At 51.1% G+C, this 19,952-nt stretch overlaps 1 protein-coding gene across 2 annotated transcripts in view; it reads right to left on the bottom strand.

The window, feature by feature from the left end:
* Positions 1-11,291, bottom strand: part of LOC141920562 (phosphofurin acidic cluster sorting protein 1-like) — a 73,284-nt gene extending 61,993 nt beyond the window's left edge. Inside the window, exon 1 of one of the 2 annotated variants that reach the window (XM_074817506.1) lies at positions 11,116-11,291. In XM_074817506.1, the coding sequence (XP_074673607.1) occupies positions 11,116-11,291 (176 nt within the window). The remainder of the gene's footprint in view (positions 1-11,115) is intronic. The other variant, XM_074817509.1, reaches the window with a different exon arrangement.
* Positions 11,292-19,952: the final 8,661 nt, after the last annotated feature.

The following is a 19,952-nucleotide window of genomic DNA, read 5'->3' as shown; positions in this document are numbered from 1 at the left end:
AGAAGTTATAAGGCAGGGGAGTGGCTGTTAAACCTTTCCTCCTCCAGTTGCTTAAGAGGGGTGTTTAGAGTTGTTAGTTTTGCCTCTTACTCATAGCTGACACTTCTCACCTCACTGGTTTAAAGGCATATTTAACTGTGTCTGTAGGGAGAAAGTGCACCTTGCTGCACAAACAATGAATGAAACAGGCTCCTTGAAACCATTCTCCCATCACTCTGCATCCTTAACATTAAATACCCACACAGATGCATCACTGGAAAGATCACTGCTCAAATTTTTCTTAAACTACTGCTACTAGTCATGAAACAGCTTAGCCTGAAAATGCACCATTCTCTCCCACCCCCTTTCCCACATTTATATTAGCTCTTTCCAGGCTGCCTTCTGTCCTTTCACCCCCTCCCCCCACCCCCCGCCGACTCTCAGTATCACCCATCTGGAAAAAGAGCAAACCTTGGGGATGGTTGAGAGTTACCTGTGCAACACACCCAGGCACACCAGCCTGCAAACAGGGGAGTGGAAGAGAGCCAAGTTCTCCATCACAGGGAATAGGACCTCCAACCTCCCTCTAACCCATGATTTCTATGAGACATGGTTCTTTGAGACAGTTGCCCTTGATAAGCCAGGACAAAATTGGGTGGATAGATCATTCAAGAGAGTTGGACAGACATTGTGTACTTTCTTAGTAGTTGCCTGTGTGAAGCTACAACTCATTTGCTGTGTTATTCACAATACCCAAACATTTGGGGAGGGGAAAAGAGAAAAGAGGAAAATTAATTGAGGCCAAACCATACCAAACAACTGCTGCCCCACCATGTGCACAGGAGAGTTGCAGTGATATAACCACATCCTCCAGGCTCTGCTACAGCGAGACTTCACTGCTTTTACAGAAGGAAGCAATTTAGAGTTAAGATCTGGTTCCAGGCAGAGAGGCAAGCTTTAATCCGTCTCTGCCACTTTTTAACTGTTGGATGAATCACTTCACCTCTACTTCCCCCTCACCCTTGTCTATCCAAAGCATGGAGTAAAACCCCCACAGAATAGGCAGCATTTCATTATAGCACATCATGCGGCATCTACCACAACAGGACATGAGACTCTGCCATAGCCTCCTGGCGCCTCCTGTCACACAAGTTGATTTCCAGATAATAAGCACATTGTCAGGAAGCATCTCCTGAGGAAGCATTAGGATCTGCCTAGACAGCCTGTCCCAGCATGCACAGCATGCTACTCAGTCACACAGCCATTAGCCTCTCTCATGCTCCACTGCAAGCTATGCAGATATTAATTGCCCGTCTTTCCTCAGCACAAAGAGCCCTTAAAACCTCAGCAGAAAGTCAAAAAAATCCCAACCGATTTCCACATACTGCTCTCAAAACCTTCCTCCAGACTACACCAGTTCCCATGGTCCTCTGAGCCTGTTCAGGGGATTCCCAGCTGGCAGCATCCAGATTAGACAGCAAGGAAAACTCTGCTAGTGATCTGGCTCTTGGATGGTTTCTCTCCAGTTGAGCAGCCTTACGCTTCCTAGCTCAACACTCCAGTCCTTGGAAGCCAGGGAAGAATCCCCCAGCTGTTTCCTCTAGCTTCAGCTTTGTCTTTCCAGCTCAGGGAAATACATCAGCGTGTACGGATAGTCTTATAAGGCTCTATTTTTCCTAAGAAGGACAAATTCCTTCCTTGTTGCAGGACACTGGCTTTGGGAGCAACCCTGCCACACCTCAGGATGACTTTTGCTTTACAATACAACTCCACAGTCGCCCTAGCGCACGCCAAGGGAATAGCAACACTGCAGCATGGAAACAGGCGGGTGGGAACAAAGTGGGGAGAACAGGAACATGAGTCATAGCTATGGCTTCAGGCAGGGAAAGGGTTATTTGAACTAGAAGAGCAAGCAACTTCAGATCCTGGATCTGAATCTAAGCCTCACTTCAGTGTCCAAACCGCAAGGTCATCTTTCTGCTCTATTTTCAAACAAGTTACATGTTTAACAAAAAGCATGTGACCAAATCCATTGCTGCTGTGTAACAGCCTCCCTAGAAACGTTAGAAAGAGCTTACTAAACAATCCACAGGTCAGTGGTAAGGCTACATGCTGCAGCAAACTTTTTTTTTAAAAAGTTATAGGCAACAGAAGGGGTACATCACTTGGGAAACATCCCATCTTTAACTGATCATTGCTTTACTTAAGATCACTGTGTTTGAACTTCCAGCTGTTCACTTGGGCTCTCCCCAAAAGCAAGCTCAGGGCAGACAGAAAAAACATGGAAGTCTGCAGCAGCACATTGATCTTCTCTCATTTTACCCATGCTGAAATTAGGCATTAGCATTAGTATGGCTAATGTCACAGAACTTTTTTCACAAACATAACAGATTTTGAACTTTTCTGTCTACATATGCAGCCGAATTGCTGCACCAGCTGTTCCCAAATCCAAGGCTGCTTTAACAAAAATGCTGCACTGCCAGCCTATTGGAGAGCAGCACACAATAGCACGGCAAGGTGCAAATGCACCACACCTCCATGGAGCTACAGCACTAGCAGTCTGCCATGATACCTGTTGCTAAACAGCTCACTCACTGTGTCTGGAGGCTAAAATAAAATGTGTTAATGAATTAACCACCACAAAGCAGTGAGTGATTACAAAAACACCACTTGCAGCCTTGTCTACAGGAGGACAAGAACAAGCACTTAAGACACAGTGACAAGCACCTTTCAACCAAGTTTGAAAGTGCTAATAGGATGCAGGACAGGTTACATTCTAACACACATCAGCTGGCAGAGCTTGCTCCGGTACACCTCCAAGTTCGCTGGAGATGTGCCAATGCAGACAAACTGGGAAAAGCAGTGAAATGAGGTCAAGGTCAGTTCACTGATGGACACCAACTTCCTCTAGTTCTCTGCTGCAGGCATTTGTTCAAGTGCCAGTAGACATCTGTCTGGCAAACCCTGCTACAATGACTTAGAACACAGGGCATCCTGCATCGTCCAGACTGTCCTGGTAGAGATCTCCACGCAGGCTGACAAAAAGGGGACATGTGCCATACAGCAGCTTCTGTAATACATAGTCCAGCAACTTTCTTACTGATGATGAACACAGAGTTACGGTTGTGTTACAGTTTGCTACTTCTGAAGTAGCAAACCCACCAAACATCCCATCTGCTTCCTTTGCTGTTACCTTGAGCAGGCAAGCACCTTAGATCTGACTACATGCAGGCTCAGGAACATGGTACCATGGTAAGATATATCTAGGAAGAGAGCACAGGGGAGGGACTGAAGTGATACGATAGCCATTATACAGGCCTGTGGGAGAGATAGTGTCAGACCAGCATAGACATCCATTTTGGAGGCTTCTTCATAACTGTAAGAAAAAAATTTTACATTTAAAAAAAAAAAAAAAAAGTTTAATTCTAGAGTTGCACAGTTAAGATTCTTCACTCAAAAGAATGATTCTCACCAAAACTGGTAAATTTCTGCGTAGGCTTTTCATCCACTTGCAACACAAGCTGTTAATAACCAGAGCCTGTACAATGCAGTTCTCCGCTCAGATCCTTGTGGGTGGAGCAGGTCCCCGAAATCAGGGTGACTTCTCCATACGTCCACAAATCAGCACTGAAACAGACAAACTTATCCCCAAATAAGTATCAACATTTCATCAATACACAGGTGCGATGAACAAACTGTAAATGCAGAGTAATGGGAATGTTGTCCTTTTGTCCGACTGGAGATCAAGGAACATAATAAGCAGAGAAAAAGCTTGAAAAGTCAAGGGAATTGACAAACATCAAGGAAAAAAATGAGTAAATTATTCATATACACAGTATGCTGTGAAATCCAAAAGGACATCCTAAGCCTGCTTCTGACAAAGGAGCACACAGGGAAGGAAGGAATACTTGGAGCAAGCAGCCTCAAGCATAAGGTATAAGAGGACTGAGACAAATGTCAACTTATGGGACTGTATTTCAGGGATGCACATACAACAAAATTCAGAATGTGTAGCAAAAGAAAAAAGTTGATATTCATTAACAGTGAAAAAATCTAAAAGCCATTAAAAAACAACCCAAGCACATCAAGAACATAGTCCAGCTGAAAAATACAAGCCATACAAGAACAAGATGTGGCTATTGCAGCTTCACAAGGAATAGACTCTCAACTCTGAGAAGAAAAAAAAAAAAAAAAAAAAAGGCAAATTACTTGAAAAGAGAAAAATTAAAATTCAGAACTGAAGATTACCCAATTACAGGTGTGCAGGGCAAGACAGAAGCAAGGAAAAAATGTGAGAACAGTGACAAGATTATCAGCAGGTGTGTGTGCAGGATTTGAGGGAAAGGAACAATGAGAAGAAAGTGGATGTATTAATAAGGTAGAAAATGAATGGACTATGAGAAGATAGCTGAAGGAACACAGGGGAAAATGCAGAACAAATACAAGGGAGCTCTTCTGAAAATATACAAATAATGTAAATCTAAAAAAAACCCGATCTAAATAATACAGACTCAGAGACACTACTTGAACTGTTTCTGAAAATCAGACAGCAGAAGAATCAATGAGAGGCTCTGGATGAACGTATCTTCTCCCCTGGTAGAGAAAATGTATCAAAGAACAGGAACAGAGTAGCAGAACCCGTTAGAAAGGAGTTACTCTTATTCTAATCCTGCTACCATTGTAACAGCACAACAGCTAATTGTTAGAGTTTTTCAGTTTTGGGAAATGGAACCAAAGACATGAGTTCTGCCATCATTCCAAACTGCCTATACTGATGAGAATTTAGCTATCATATGCACAGAGATAAAATACACAGCTGGGCATGGAACCTGGACATATTTTACCCAGGAGATGGTCCCACGTGCACTGGCTTTGGCTCTCATGCTACTTAAGATATGCTTGCACTGCAGAATAAGAAGCATGATAAGAAGGATTTACAGTGGAAGTGTAAAAACCAGCATGAGTAGGAAAATAAGGAGGATCTAGAAAAACTAGAATAGCAGCCAAAATACAACAGGAGTTTTTATTTACTAAACAGAACCCCTCACTGGGTTAGACCACAGGAGACAGGAGAAATAAAAAGAGCATTAGATGACAGTGGGCAGTAAATTATAACAGAGATGGCATTGCAACAGGCCTGCAGAAAAATCCAGTGTAATTTTGGGCTGTGTGCACAGAGGCTGAATCACACTGCAGAGCAGGGAGTGGTCTCTGTAACCACAGTTGCAGTGTGCTAAGGTACCTGAAATACTGCATCTCTCCTTCGGGTCCACTGCAATGAGTATACTGAAGTATCCAAACAAAGCCTCATTTATCTAAAAGACTTCTAACTACAAGAGCAATATCACTTAAGCTGTCTGCTTCCCCGGAGACAGAGACAGGTTCCTGCTGCCACATCCCACACAGAGGAGTAAGACACTCTCACTTCTTGTTTCCCAAAACAGTATCCACCAGCTTTGGTGTAGTTAAAAAAACACAAACCAAAACAAAGCAGAAGTACAGCTTCCCCATCAGCTGGGATGCTGAAAGCTTGGACCAGATGAAAACACAAGGTATTTGGAAAATAGCTTTGCCCAGATGCTCATCTGGCACGCCATAAAACACAGTGTGTTTCTCACCTCTGGCTCTTTTATGGAAATAACTTCTCTGATGTTGACTGGAGACATGGGTTTCAATCTAGAATCATTCCACGTTACAAACATTTACACAAAAGCATCAGCACAGATTTCATTGAAGAATGGATCTGCTACAGGAGCCCCGTAATGTATTGGTGCTCAGCAATTTATTCTTTTGACAGGATAAAGGTCAGGGGATCTCCATCCCAGAGGAGGGTGCACTATATGCATCCTACATGGCTGTCAGTAATCAATCACAAGTAACCGAATACTCCAGATGAAGCAGAATGAGCACTTACAGCGTATTAGCACAGTAAGAACAATGCAACATTTTTGATAAGCCATCAGACAACTGAGCTAACGCAGCCTAGCTAATGAATGAAACACTGGAGAGCAAGGTTAGGAAGCAGCGTGGCAGGTACTTCAAATAAAATTAAGCCTTCAGGAAAGTCACTATTAATATTCTGAAAGGAGTACACACCCCATCAATCATACTAGCAGGGGACACTCGTCCCAAGTTCCACTAATGAGCAGGAAGAAGGAATAACAGACACCAACTCAATTATCGTACGCTCAGAAGGGAAACATAACACTGCCAGAGGAGAAATCCTAAATGTGCTCCTCTGCGACAGACAAGCCACAGAGAGTGACAGATAGTGGACAACACATCAGACATATTATGTTGCAGGCTTGTAGCCAAGCCCACAATATTAAGAATAATAAGCAATCTGATGGCTGTTTAGAACATTTTGTGTTCTATATAGGACTAAAAGGAAATCATCATTCAAACATGGTAAATATCACCAGTTATGAGAGACTGTTTCCTTACAAGAAACTGTGGCCTCTCCCAAGCACTCCCTGTCTGGAGCTACTCCAGTTTGTCACAGCATCATAGTATCTTTTGAGGGAAGGGTCTAGAATCATTTAACATTCCCAGAGGTGCAACTGTGTAGCTTACTCAAACAGAGCAGATTTTGCTGAGGTTGGAAGTTTACCATGAAAATGCCTGATTTACCCAGGAAACCACTCAAGAACATCTCAGGCACATAAATACACGTTATTCCAGCTGGAATAAGTGTTTCTTAGAGGAACACCTAGTGCAGAGGCTCTTCATCACCAAATCAGCTTCAGAAAAAGAAACTCTTGGGGGTTGTAGAAAAGACAAGCAATACTCCTTGCAGACAGAAAACAGACCCCTGAGTCCACAGCTGACAGAGCAGCCTGCTTCACGGGGCTGTGAGATACTGCCAACCCAGTTGAACGCAGCTGTGCCAGAGGAGAGCACATTCCTCCATACTGTACGGACACGTACTGCTCACTGCAAGGCTTTCCTGACCGCAGGCAAAGCAAAGCATGCAACCAGTTGCACAAATGAAGTCTTACCCTACTCTTCATGAGGTGTCAGGTAATAGATATTGTTTGCCCAAATAGGACAACAGGGTTGCAGAGACAAGAACATTCACCTCAGAGCACTTCAGGGGATCACCACAGCTGGCACTGATGGGATACTTCTAGTTGTACTTGCAATAACTGCTCTTGTTGCAAGAATATGTTCATTAGGCTCTAACTTTCCGAAACACACATTTGGAAGTTTTAATGATAGCGAATTCAGAGCATCTTCTGAAACATAATGTCCTGAAGGTGCACATACACAGTCTCACAAAGTGAGGCCAAACCACATGTATTTCCCTAAGTCAGTGCTATCAGAAGCAGGAGACACTGTGTTCGAGCATGCTGTGTGGGTGGCAGCAAGACTTGGAATGTTTTTAAGCTCATGCATTGTACCAAGATACGAGGTACTCTGGATGAAATGCATTATATTTGACTTCTTGCAGCTCCATTCACAGCATAATTCGTACAGGTAGAATCTGCCTTTGCAATCTGAGCTCAACAATACTGACGTATTAGCCAAAATACAACTTGTATCTCTCACCTCTAACTAGAAATGTGATGACTTATCACTGAAACAACATCCATGTAACACTGAACACAACAGCTGTGTCATGGAAAAAGAGTTAGAGTGAACACAATCACACAATCTTATCTTGTTTCCTAATTAAGAACTTGCATTTATGGGCTCTCAGATATTAAAGGGAAAAAAAGGAAGAGCAGTCCTATTAACAGAGGTTGAAAAATACCACTGCTTGGAAAGAACAAGACCCCAAGCATGTTTGTAAAGTCCTTTCACACGTTTTTTTCCAAATGTACTGCCTGATCAGCATACAAAAGAATGAAAACACAGTAAGACATTACCTTGATGCAGACAGACGTTTTACTTTGGCAAAGCTCTAGTTCACTTCTTGCAGTCTCCATCAGTGAAAACGTGCTACAACCCTTAAGGGTATTTATATATACAACCTTTATTTGCATGGTATCACAATAAAGACACTTTCTCCCACCTCAGAACACCGCTATGAAGACTTTTACCAAGGTAGCTATGAGTGGAGGTTAAGGTTGATTGATTGACTATTTTAGCAAAAGCATGCTTCACACCCTGCAGCATGAATCAGCCAGGATTGCTTTCCTTCTAAGGCATCGCAATGGGAAGCCAATAATCCCTATCCCAGTGGGTAGCCTAACTGAAGATGCAAAGAGCATTTTGCTTGGTTTCCCATTGTTTACTTCCTTCTGCCTCTCTGCATAATAGTCCACCACCCAGAAAAATCAGCTCTGCCTCCCCCGAGAGCCACCTGAGCCAAAGGCAGCTGGGTCTAGGCTATGCTTACTCAGTTCATAGGAAGGGTATTAAGAGTTCACAGATCTCTCTCAACTTGGCCCTGAAAAGAGGTAAACCCCAGCAGGAGGGATGATACATCCATTCTGAGAGCAAGGCAACTTCCAAAACTAAACGTGGACTTGGTTCAGTGGCTCATTCCTGATTCTGCAGGAAAGATTTCCATTATGGGCAACAGTTCATCTTAGAACACCAAGATCCTCCTACAAGGCATCAGAAGTCTTACAGTCATACTACTGAACTGTTCAGTACATCGGGGCTTACACTTCATGGTGTTTATTTTTACTGGCCCAGACTGACTGTGAAATCCTGAAGGCCTTGATACAACCTCTCAACTGTCCTGCACTAACAGCCAAATACAGAACAACCCACAAAGGTTGATCTAGCCAAGTTCCGCTCCTGCAGCAGCCAGAGCTGCATTTGCAGAAAATGAAACACCTAAGAAAGAGCACAGGGACAGCAGAGACTTAGACACAGAGTCTAGAAAAAGAAAGCACATTCTATTGCATTAAAATCAGTGCAAAGTTGTTCTTTCCCTAGATATGCATAGGGCTGGAAGAATTGAGGCTGCACATGCGTAAGAGACAGAGAGGCCCAAGGGAGAAGGATTATTGCCCTTGAATGGATATTATTTTGCCACCACTACCACCCCCAAAGCACAATAACACCAGACACCACCTGTGCTGGGCACTAGAACAGGACAGCAGAGTTTCTACCTCAACGAACATAATGTCAAGACTAAAACATCATACCGGTCAATCAGTAGAGGAAGAACTTGGGTAAGCAATAAGTAAGCACAGCACACAGATACACAATTAACCCAGCTCAGATCTGGGGCTTGACCTCCCTTTAGTTTCAGCAAACACACATACCTGCCTGATAGGGGCCCACCTGTGACCTGCTCACTCAGGAAAGCTTGGGCTATGTGAAGACTAGAAAACACAGAAGCAGCAGTCCCACACTGGTCACTGTGGCCTGACAGGACTTCTCCAGACACCTGCTGACTCTACAGGCATAGCAGCACACCATATTAGAGCCATGGCCTCTGAAGGAAGAATCAGATTCCATCAGCTTCTTCCCATCCTAACAAATGTTGCATCTGAAGACATTCCAGAGATGAAATTTCAGATTAATTTTACAGAAGTTTTCTCCAAGCTGGTGTGTCAGATGGCTGCCCCCCATGGCTATCAACACACAAAGAAGCTTGTGCATTAGAACAGCCATGTACACAATGCTAATGGAAACTGTCCTTGTGAAAAGGCACAGGATTCATCGGGCCAAAGAGCAGTTCTTCAAATGACTTTCAAACTGATGGCCCACCATTTCTGCTCACCCACTGGCACCTCGCCACCCATGTAACCCACTTCTGAACTTGGTCTCACTATTCCCAGTCATTCTGTCTTCAGTTTGCCCAAAGCCATTCCTCCTCTCTCTAGCTCTTGCAGCGTTTCCATCTGTGAAGACTACGTACATACACATGCTTCACCATCACTAAGTTCTGGGCTCTGTACATGTAATTTCTATTCTTTCTGCAGGAAGTCAATCTGGTAATTCTGTCCTGCTTTCCAAATTCCATTTTGGGAGTAATTTACCCACAAACATACAATACCTCAAGTCACTTTAAAGCTATAGAATGATCACTGCTTCCTGCTCCACACAGCAGCCTCAGCATGTGTCATCAAAAGGTGCGCTGTCTTTTCACAGACACATGTTGCAAACTCCTTCCCATTTGCTGCCTGCTCAGCCCAGGATCTCCCTGGGCACTGCAATCACACACAGGCTTTCTCCACTAGCTCAGAGTATTTCAGAACATTTCTACTCCTACCCATCTGGCCACTCGATCACCAAAATTCTCCCTACAAACACATAAACCTTCTGCAGCCCTTTCACAAAGGCTTGTTTTCTCCTGCTCTACAGGATCAATTATTTTTCTCCTCCTGGATTTTACACCTCTAGTTTTTGTGCAGTACTTGAATACATCACTTGCAGACAACACACCACAGCCCAGAGATACATGGATCCAGAGTGACTTCCTGAATCTGTCCCTTAACTCTCATGCAAAGACCTCCTTATCAATGTCTGGTAGGATGAGTGGGGCAAAAGAAATGTAGCTTATTCACATATCCAGGACCTCCTGGCTCCAAGACAGGTCTTTGCATTCTTCCCATAAGCACATCTAGCCTGGACATACCCTTAACCATAAAGTCAGCAATGATATTTACACCGTTCAGCTTGTCTTCCAGCTCTGCCAGAGATACAACTGTGAGTTCAGGCGGCAGCACAATGAAACCTTTTTGCTGTTGCCTACGTTCTGGAGTGCAGGTGACACAAGTAACCCCACGGGCCCATGGATACCTGGTGGCCACTACCTGGCTTCAGGGGACCCGCTGTAAGGCCATCGTTCACCTCAGGGGCAGAGAAGCAGCCTTCAGAAGCAGCATGGCCGCGATCATATACTCCACTCCATGGCCATCAAGACAGACACCAGCCAGAGGCCGCAACATGGAGTAAACGCAGCCATGGTCCGGTGCTGGCACAACCAGCCCCGCCGGTCCCCGGTGCTGCCGCTGCTCAGCCCAGTCGTCACCAAGGGAGCGCGGCCCCAGGCCCGGCTCGGCGGGGCAGGGATGCTACAGGGGCCGCCGATCGCGGTGGCGCGGGGGGGCCGGCCGGGGACCACCTCCCCCCCGCCCGTGCCATACCCGGCCCCGACCGGCCCAGGGCTCACCAAGACCCTCGCAGCGGAGCGGGGCGGTCCCCGGCGAGGCCCCAGGCGGCGCGGCTCACCTGGGCACGCAGCTCGGCGCCGAACGGTCGATCTCCCACGTCGCGAAGAGGTTCATGGGCACCGGGACCGGCCCGGGGCCGGCCACCGCCATCGCCGCCGCCGCCGCCACGCCGGCCACCGCCGGGGGCCCCGCGGCGGGGCCCGAGCCCAACGCGCCGGCCGCCGCCGCCGCCATCCCGCCGCCGCCGCCGACACTAGCGATGGGGGGCGGCCCGAGCCCCTCGCCTCAGCGCCGGCCTCCGCCTCGGCGCGCGCCCGCTCCCTCGCGCGGCGGGGCGGGCCCAGGCGCCCCGCGGCCGCCAACCGGAGAGTGGCAGGGCGCGGCGGGGGAGGCTTGTGGCCAATCAGAGCGCGTCTAGGGCGCGGCCTGCGGCGAGAGACGGGCCAATCGGACCGGGGAAAGGGCGAGGATCGGCATTTCGGCAGTCAGCCAATAGAAACCGAGAGGGGCGTGGCCGGAGCGTCCGTTAGCCAATGGAAGAGGGAAAAGGACGCGGCCGCCGGAGAGGGGCCAGCCAATGGGAACAGCGTCGTTCCCCCTGCTGGGAGGGGAGCGGGGGGCGTGGTCGCGAGCCCTTTAAAGCGCAGCAGCCTGGGCTCGCGCGAGCTCGCGGAGGGGTGCGGTCGGGCGCGCGCCCGCCCACCCAGGGCCGTGGCCTGCTGGTGGGGTTGCCATGGCAGTGGGGAGCCGAGCGGCCGGGCCGCGCTGCTCCGCCCTCCCCGCCCTCCGGGGGCGCCGCCGTGGCCGGACGGGGGTTCAGGGCCACCGCATCGGGCAGTCCCCGGGGCGGCTGAGGGGGGAGTCCTCGAGGACCGGTTGAGAGCCCCGGGGGCGGCGGGTGAGGGGTTGTCGCGGAGAGGTCTGGCAGAGCCCCCGGGGCGGTTAGAGGTTTTGGGTGCTGTGGGGAGGGGGGTGAAGGGGTCACAAGAAGCAGGAGTAGGTGGGCAGCACAGCCAGCGGGTGGACGTGAGGGAGGAAACGATTGTTGAGAGTGCTGGAGCGGGAACAGGGAAAATAAAAAGCCATGGGCCTGGCGGGTTGAAGCTAAGAGCAAGACAAGCCTTGCAAGAGGAAGCTGAGAGCTGAAACAGCCTCTTTCCTCAAAACCCCTGGGAACAAGGACCCCCTGGAATATGTAGGGGCAGAGTTCAGGACAAGCCTCGGGGCAAGCAGCTGAACAAATTCATCGCTGTGGTGCAGTTCTAGCAGAAAACAGGAAGGACGATGCCTTGCTGGACCTCACCTTTAGCAGGGCCCTAGCAGAGGATCTGACTGAAATGGCACTGCCCCTGGAAAAAGGGGAAAGGAACAGTGCGACATCATTACAGTAGGGTGATGTTGGCTGAGGGATCCTGAAAGGAGGCAGAGATGAACCGGGACCTGCAGTGCTCCTCATTTAAAAGTACCTGACAGAAGTGGCTGAGTCAATAATGGCCAAACCACAAAATAGAGAGAAGTCCACAGCTTCTGCAAAGGACCATGCCAGGACCTGTGCTGTTCAATATACTCAGCAGTGACAGTTTTCCATTGATGCAGTGTTACTCCAGGCAGACTGTAAAATATGGCTCATGCCAGTGGAGGGATTAGGATTTGAGAAGCGGGAGCAGCACAAACTTACAAAGCAGTATAAAACATCCACAGTTTGTACTGTGGATCTTGAGCACAGCACGGCTGTTTTCAGAATGTTACCAGTAAGAATTTCACAGTCACTTTCCTGAATACTGATGTCTAATGTATAGCCTTTCCCTTGTACCTCTTCTTTTTATTTGCATTTGTCACTTCTACATTTCATCTGCTGTTAAGCTTCAGGTCTCATGAGCTTCAGTAACATGCAGGTACTCACATCGGCTTTCAGTTTGACTAGATGAATAATCTGAACCATCATCACCACCTTGCTCTCTGCCCTCTTTCTTAGTCCATTTCTGCATCTGATGAGCAGCATGGATCCCAGCACAGAATTGCCCAGACCTCCTGTATTGCTTGCAAAACAGCTTGTTTGCTGCTTCAATGCGTTTTCCCTCCTTTAAGCAAGACATTAATGCATGAAAGGACCCTTCCTTTCATCCTTGATGGTCTTGGTTCTCTAAGAGCATTTGCTAAGGGATCTTAACAGAAGCTTTTGTGGAAGTCCATCTGGACCAAGGATGAGCTGCATTTTCATAGCATTCTGCAGATGAATGTGAAAATCTGGTTTTGCAGCACGAGAGAGTCATGAGATTGATCATGCGGGCCTGGCCTTATCTCAGCATTTCCCCCCATTGTGGTTTGATCTCAGCTGGGTATCATTGTTGCCTTTCCCCAAAAGCAGCTGACGGCTCCAGAGGACCCTGCTAGACCTGTGGGCTTGATTTGTCCCTAGAAAACCCATTGCAGTGCCCCCCCCCCCCCCCCCCCCCCCAGCTGTTTGCTTTCTGTTTGTGTGGTACTTTAATAGCACTGAGTGCTCCGGGCTTTCAGGGATGCCCTCTCACTTCCAGAAGGCCAGAGGCTCAGCCCAAGGCAGCCTGCTGAAGTGAGAGCTTTTGAATGTAGCCTTCCAGGCAGCCCCCAAGGCCTGGCAGTCCTGCAACCCTCCTGGGCCACCTCTGGCCCCGGAGGGCTGCTTCTCCCCTGATTCTTCTCCCCATCACTTCCAGGCACCTCTACTCTGTGGCTGTGCCATGCTCTGCTGTCTATTTGTGATGATTTTCAGATGTGTGAAGCTCTCAGCATGGTCCCCAAGTCACAAATGGCCCTTCCCGATTGCAGCCACCACTTGCAGCTTCCTTCTTTTCCTGCATTTCCTCTGGATGGATGCTCAATGTGACTGAGGTGGATTTCTCTGGCTCTCTCTTGTGCAGTCTGTTCCCTTCAACTACCTCTATCCTTAGTGCAGCTCACTTGTTTGTTTTGGCCTTCTGGCTTTTCTACGGATGAATTTATGCATTTGTTCTCAGGCCGTTTCTATGTGCCTTGTTTATCTGGGGACTTGGCTACACAGCCTGCTCTTCATTTTTTCCTAATTCCACATTATATTAACTTTGTGTCTACAGCATGAGCTACCCAGAACTGTGCTCTTCCATACATGGTGTCTTTTCCCTGTCTTTGGGGTTAAAATTTTCTTGTGTTTTTCATTGTAGGTACCAAAACCTGGTTATCTTTCAACTTAGAGCTTGGTAGAGTCATCATCTCATTCAGTGGCTTTCTCACCTTCTCTTAAGCTGAGACCTTTCTGTGTGCCAACCACCAGCTAAGATTTGCTTCATTGTGGGTATGATCTTCGAGCACATTGGGGAAAGCACCCAAGGAACCCTTGCTCTTTAGTGTCCAGGCAAGCAGATTGAAATGCGCCTCCAGAAACCCCCTTTTTTTTGCTATGTATTACTGCTATCCAAATGAACCATGCCCAACAGCTTCTCCCCAGCACTTCAACACTTTAGAGACCTCGCAGCAGCCAGCATCTTTGTCTGTGGCAGACAAGGTGCCACAGTGTGCCCCTGTATGTTGGTACCTGATCCCTTTGGGCCAGAACTTTTCTCAACTATGCAGTTCCTGGAAGAGCCATGTTTCACCTTAGCCTTTGCACCCTGGATAAGGTTGAGGTGCAGCAAGACACGACAGCTGCTCAGGAGGAGCATTTCTCTTCAATACAGATGTTGCTCTCAAACCGCCCTGGTTTTAGCTGTAAGAGCACCTTTTGTGGTGCAAAGCCATTCCTTCTCCTTTGTGAGCACAACCTGCAGGCCCCTGCTGCCGGCAGTCCCAGCCCAGTGCGGTGGGAAAGGCCCCAGCCCCAGCACAGGTGTATTTGGCTGCACCCTGGGCAACGCGGGTCTGAGAGGAGCTCACCCCAGGGTGCTGGGGGTGCTCTGACTACGGCTGGGGCTGGGCTTCTATGCGGTATGTTCGGGGCGGACTCTGGCCCCGGGGCCTGAGTGGGACAGGTGGATGCTGCCGGTCACACGCACCCCCCCCATGACAAGGAGCCGTGGGTGGCTTTGTCCTGAGCAGGCTGCGTAGGTCTGCACTGGCCCCCAGTGGCTGTGGCACAAACAGCCGTTCCGTGGGCTGTCCCCGCATCCAGCCCGGCCTCCGGGCCGCGGGGACACGGCCACATCACCCGTGCTGGGACTGCTGGTCCCTGCTCCGCCACTCGGATACCTCACCTTCTTAAGGGCTGGGGTGGCTCCCTGCTCTGCCAGGATTTTTGTGCTCCAAACTCAATGCCACAAGCCTGAATTTTCAAAACCCTTCTGAGCCCCGACTGCCGGCACCACATGTGTTACCGGCTACTGCCTTCCCCTCTGGGTGCGTTGAGGTGGTCCAGTGTGTGCTGCGACAGCTTTGCACCAAGTGCCCCTTATCACACTGTTTTCCATGATGGCCCTTTCACTCCTCCTCCAAGTTGCTGCCAGCAGAAGTACCAGCACCCACTCTCTGTCCAATCAGGTGCAAGGTGCCGTATGTGGCTGTGTTTTAAATTAAGATTTTTTAACAGACGCCGTTTTCTCAGAGGCCCAGCCTGCACCCCAAAGGACGTTGTCACCATTGCTTAGCTCCATCCCCTCCATTCTGTACTTTGACAAATGGTTACCTAGATTGACTCTGGATGTTCATTCCTTTGTTTTCTTACTTGACACACCCAATTTCTTGCTTCTCCACTCTGATGTCACCTTCCAGCACCTTGATCACATTAGGCTTTTTTGTGATGTTAAAGTACCCTTCAGCACTCTGTGATCCTTCACTCATAAGCTGTTCCCAGTTTGTTTTTTTAAATTGCCTTCCTGAAGGATGCCCATCAGTTCCAGCAACTTGTCACCTTCTGCTCTGCGGCCAGGCTCTGGGGGCCACGAGGCTCTTCTGGAGCAGTTGCAGCTCTCAGCACTGTCCCCAGGCCACTGTCAGCCTTTCCCCATCACCACTTGCCATGCCTTGCTGGCAAACTTTCCCTGCTTCCTGCAGTTCCCCTTCGAGGCTGTTCAACATGACCGATGGATTTCTCTGGCTCTCTCCCAACAGCCTTTGAGTGCGTTGTGGTCACTGCCCTAGAGGGATTCTTCAGTGATAATGGTGGGATGCAGGTGTCCTAGGCAGCCAAGCTAAAGCTGCTTTTCCTCCCAGGTCTGGAGCCAGCAGCAGCCAGGGAGCAGCTAGCTGGCTGGGACCCCTGGTGTACCCCTCTTTGGCTTCCTTTCATTTTGTCTCTATCACAGCTGATTCCACATGTGAACTCTGGCACTTTGGTTCCAGCATCATATTTTAGAGAAGCACATAAGTATCTTCTCTTGCTCTGGCTGCTTATTTTTATGTGCCTCGTTAAAGCAGCTCTTTACTGCTTCCCACACAAATGTTGTCACCGCCTGTCCTAGCCTCTAGTGAAGACTCAGGGGGTTTTATGATTCCAGCCCAGGGATGAATCATATTTTCTTTAGCCCCACTGCTTGGTTGCTGCCTCCAGCAACTCTCTCCTACCTCTAGTCATGTGGGTACCTCTGTGATCACCCCCCTGCGCCTCCAAGGACAGGGACCCTGTGCTCCTCCCTGAAAGAGCCTGCAAGACACTGCCCGGCTTGATACTGAGGGAGAGCTGGCACTTCTGTGTCCCACAGGAAAGATCTAGGTTTTGTTTCTGTGTGCTTCCCTCTCATACCTCACAGTGCTCTCCACTCAGCTTGAGTTGCAAGATCTCCTTTCCTTTTTGGAGGCAGGTTTCTTTGGCTGCTTTTGTTCCCTGCTCTTTCAGACTTTCTGGAGATTTCTTTTTTTCCCTGGACTCAGAGAATGATCCCACAGCCATTGTTGCACCTCTCTAACCCAGAGCTCTGCTCCCTTCACACAGGGCCTTCACCTGCCTGCATAAACCAGCCCACGCTCACCATGGGACACATGAGCTGAGCCCGGATGCTGGTCCAGTGTCTCCATTTACCACGGACACTACAGGTGGGATGCGTATGTTCCTGGTGCCACCCAAGATGTCCCAGGGCATCAGATACAACAGGGGACTTATGACCACCCTGCCAGCTGCTGGAGGTGAGGTGGGCTGCACTTCTCCTGGCACACAGTGACTGTGACTGGCACTTGTCCCCTCACTCATGTCTGTGCCTAGTTTTGCTCTCTTAGCCCATTTCCAGAGATCCGAGTGACTCCCCATCTGCTAAAATACTTATATTTACAACAAGCACTTCAGAGTCAGAGTGGAAATATACTGGAAAACCTTCCCTGTGTACCTAAGACCTAAATAATTGATTTAGAAACAAGCTCAAAGTTAAATGCAGTAAGCTGCCCGGGCTGATAGAAGAGCATTTGCAGGGAGGGATGTCCACCAGGCTAAGAGAAACCTTTTGCCTTTGCCGGCCTGGCTGATCTGCACAGAAACCCCAGGCTGTGCCCAGCCCGGCTCTACCCGTGTCCCGCAGAGCTGGAGCTGGAGCTTCCCAGGACCCCGCAGACCGGCATGGCTGGGTGCGAGGCCACGGGGTGCAAGGGTTCCCCCGCTGCTCCACCAGCGAGGCGGGATGCTGGGCCCTCCCGGTGGGGAGCCAGCGGGCAGGGCGCTTTGCCAGCTTCCCCGGGCATCCCAGGTTTTCCTGGGGTCTCTCCTGGGCTGCGGCAGGGAGCATCCATGGCCCTGGGGGGTGTCTGGTTCTGGGGGGGTGGGCAGAGGGGCCGGGGCAGGAGGCGGGGATTGGATTGGGGGGGGGGCGTGCGCAGGATGTGGCCCCAGGGCGGGAGCTGCTCGGGGCAGGATGAGAGCGGGAGGGTGGCCGGGCGAGGGAGGTAGGGGCGCTGGCGGCAGCCCCGGGGTTGCCGGGGGCAGGCGGGCAGAGGGGACCGGAGCAAGAGGGGGCGGCGGGCGGTGCCGGGCTCTCCGGTGAGGCGGGGGCCGCCGCAGTCCCCGCCCGCCCGCCCGCCGGGAGGGGCCAAGCGCCGCCGCAGCAGAGCCGCCGCCTCCGGGGCTCGCCGGGCGATGCCGCGCCGGGCCCGGGGCCGCCGCCGGGGCCCCGCCGCCGCCGCCGCCGCCGCCGCCGCCGCCGCCGCCGCCGCCGCCGCCGCCCTGCCCCGGCGCCCCGGGGAGCCGCCCGAGGTAAGCGCGGCCCGGGCGGGGGGCGGCTGGCTGCGGGCCGCGCCGGACCCCCCTCTCCTTGGGCCGGACGCCCACGGCCGGCGGGCAGGGCCTGCCCCCTCCTCCCCGCCCGGCGCCCCGGTACGGGTCGCCGCCCCTCGGCGGGTGGGGGGGCTCGGGGGAGGCGGGGCCGGGGGCGGCCGTGTGCCCAGGCACCCCGCGCGGAGGCGCCCCGCGGCGGGAGGCATCGTGCGGGGTGGCCCTGCGCTGACCCGGGGCGGGCGGGGGCCCGCCAGGCCTGAGCTGGGGTCGGGGCTGCCTCCGGCTCCTCCAGAGGCTGGGCGAGGCCGTGGGGTGACACGCGGGAGAGAGCCCCCGCCCTGCAGCACCCTCCCGCTGCGCCACAGCCACCCCTTGGCCCGTGCCCGCCAGCCTCTCCTCTTGCTCTCCCTTCGAGGCACCGGTGTCTGGCAGGCGTAGGCTTCACTGTGTCCCTCACTGTGCCAGGACGCCTCTGGTCCCAGGGACCCAGGACCGTGCAGGACACCTGCTCCCTTGGCCAAAAAAGCAGGAGTTCAGGTAGCCTGTGCCCAGGGCCCTGCGCCGTCCGTGTCAGCACCGGGAGCGTCAGCGTGCGGGGGTGACCGTTAACGGCGCAGCCTCCATCCTGCTCCCAAGCGCTCGCTCCGAGCTCGAGTGCCACCCACACGCTGCCCACCGGGTGACCAGGATGGTGTCCCACGGCCCCTGCGCAGTGCAGGTGTGGCTGAGCAGGCTCTGTGCGGGCAGCCATCGTGCAGCGCTGTGCCACGCAGTCAGCAGGCCGGCTTCGTCCTCCATTTCAGCCAGGGTGCTGGCTCCCCTCCAGAGCAGCTGCTGAGCCATGCCCAGCGAGGCCCCTGGCTCCATCCTCCCTCCAGCTCTGGCAGCAGCTGCCTGCAGTTGTGTTTGGCCAGGGGGAGGGAGCCCAGGGCCATCCACAGCAGGCAGGGTACTTTTGGGGACCGTGCTTTGCTCTGCCCGAGCCTGGAAAAGCTGAGCAGCCAGCTGAAATTGAGGGCCTGTTGCAGAGCTTCTTGTCCTGGAGCTGTGGGCTGGTGCTGCTTTTCCTTGCTTTCAGTTTACAATGCTGGGGCAGAGTGGGCATGGGCAAACAGCTGTAGGCAGAGCTCTTCAAGAGTGTGAGGCTGAAGGAAACTGAAGATGGGCTGATTTCTTCCCTCCCACCCCACAGGACAGCCAGACTAAAAATAATCCTTCGCCTCATGCTGTGCATGAAAATAAAGGACTCTAAAAAGAGAGCAGTCCTGGATCATAGCAGTTAAGGACCCGCTTGGGTTAAAAGCATAGGTATAGTCTTGTGTGCCTGGTGGGGGGAGAATATAACCAGTGCCACTGGCTGGGAAATCCCATGGAGAAGGCGGCATGTACCCTTCATGGTGGCAGAGACTAACTGGTGTGATGAGCTACTGGAAGAGGCAGTAGCATCCCAAGTGCTTGGAGGCTGTCCAGCCTGCCCCACCATATCCCCATGAGCAGCCTAGGAGCTGGGTTTCAGCCAACACGTGCCACCAGGATGGGCTGGCCAGGAGCCTCAGGAGCACTTTGGCTAGGAGTCTGTGGGTTTGGAACAAACCAGGCACAGAGGATGGGAGAAGAGTCTATGTACCGCCCCCCCACCTTCTTTCAGCCATCCACACTAGTTGGGGAGAGCAGGGGCAGAAGGGGGGCCAAGGGTGGGGATGGGGATTCCTAGCAACTCCTTGATGGCCCTGCCTGTTCCTCCATGCAGG

Source organism: Strix aluco, chromosome 3 (assembly GCF_031877795.1).
Source record: "Strix aluco isolate bStrAlu1 chromosome 3, bStrAlu1.hap1, whole genome shotgun sequence".
NCBI lineage: Eukaryota > Metazoa > Chordata > Aves > Strigiformes > Strigidae > Strix > Strix aluco.
This window is presented reverse-complemented; position numbering and strand designations above follow the sequence as displayed.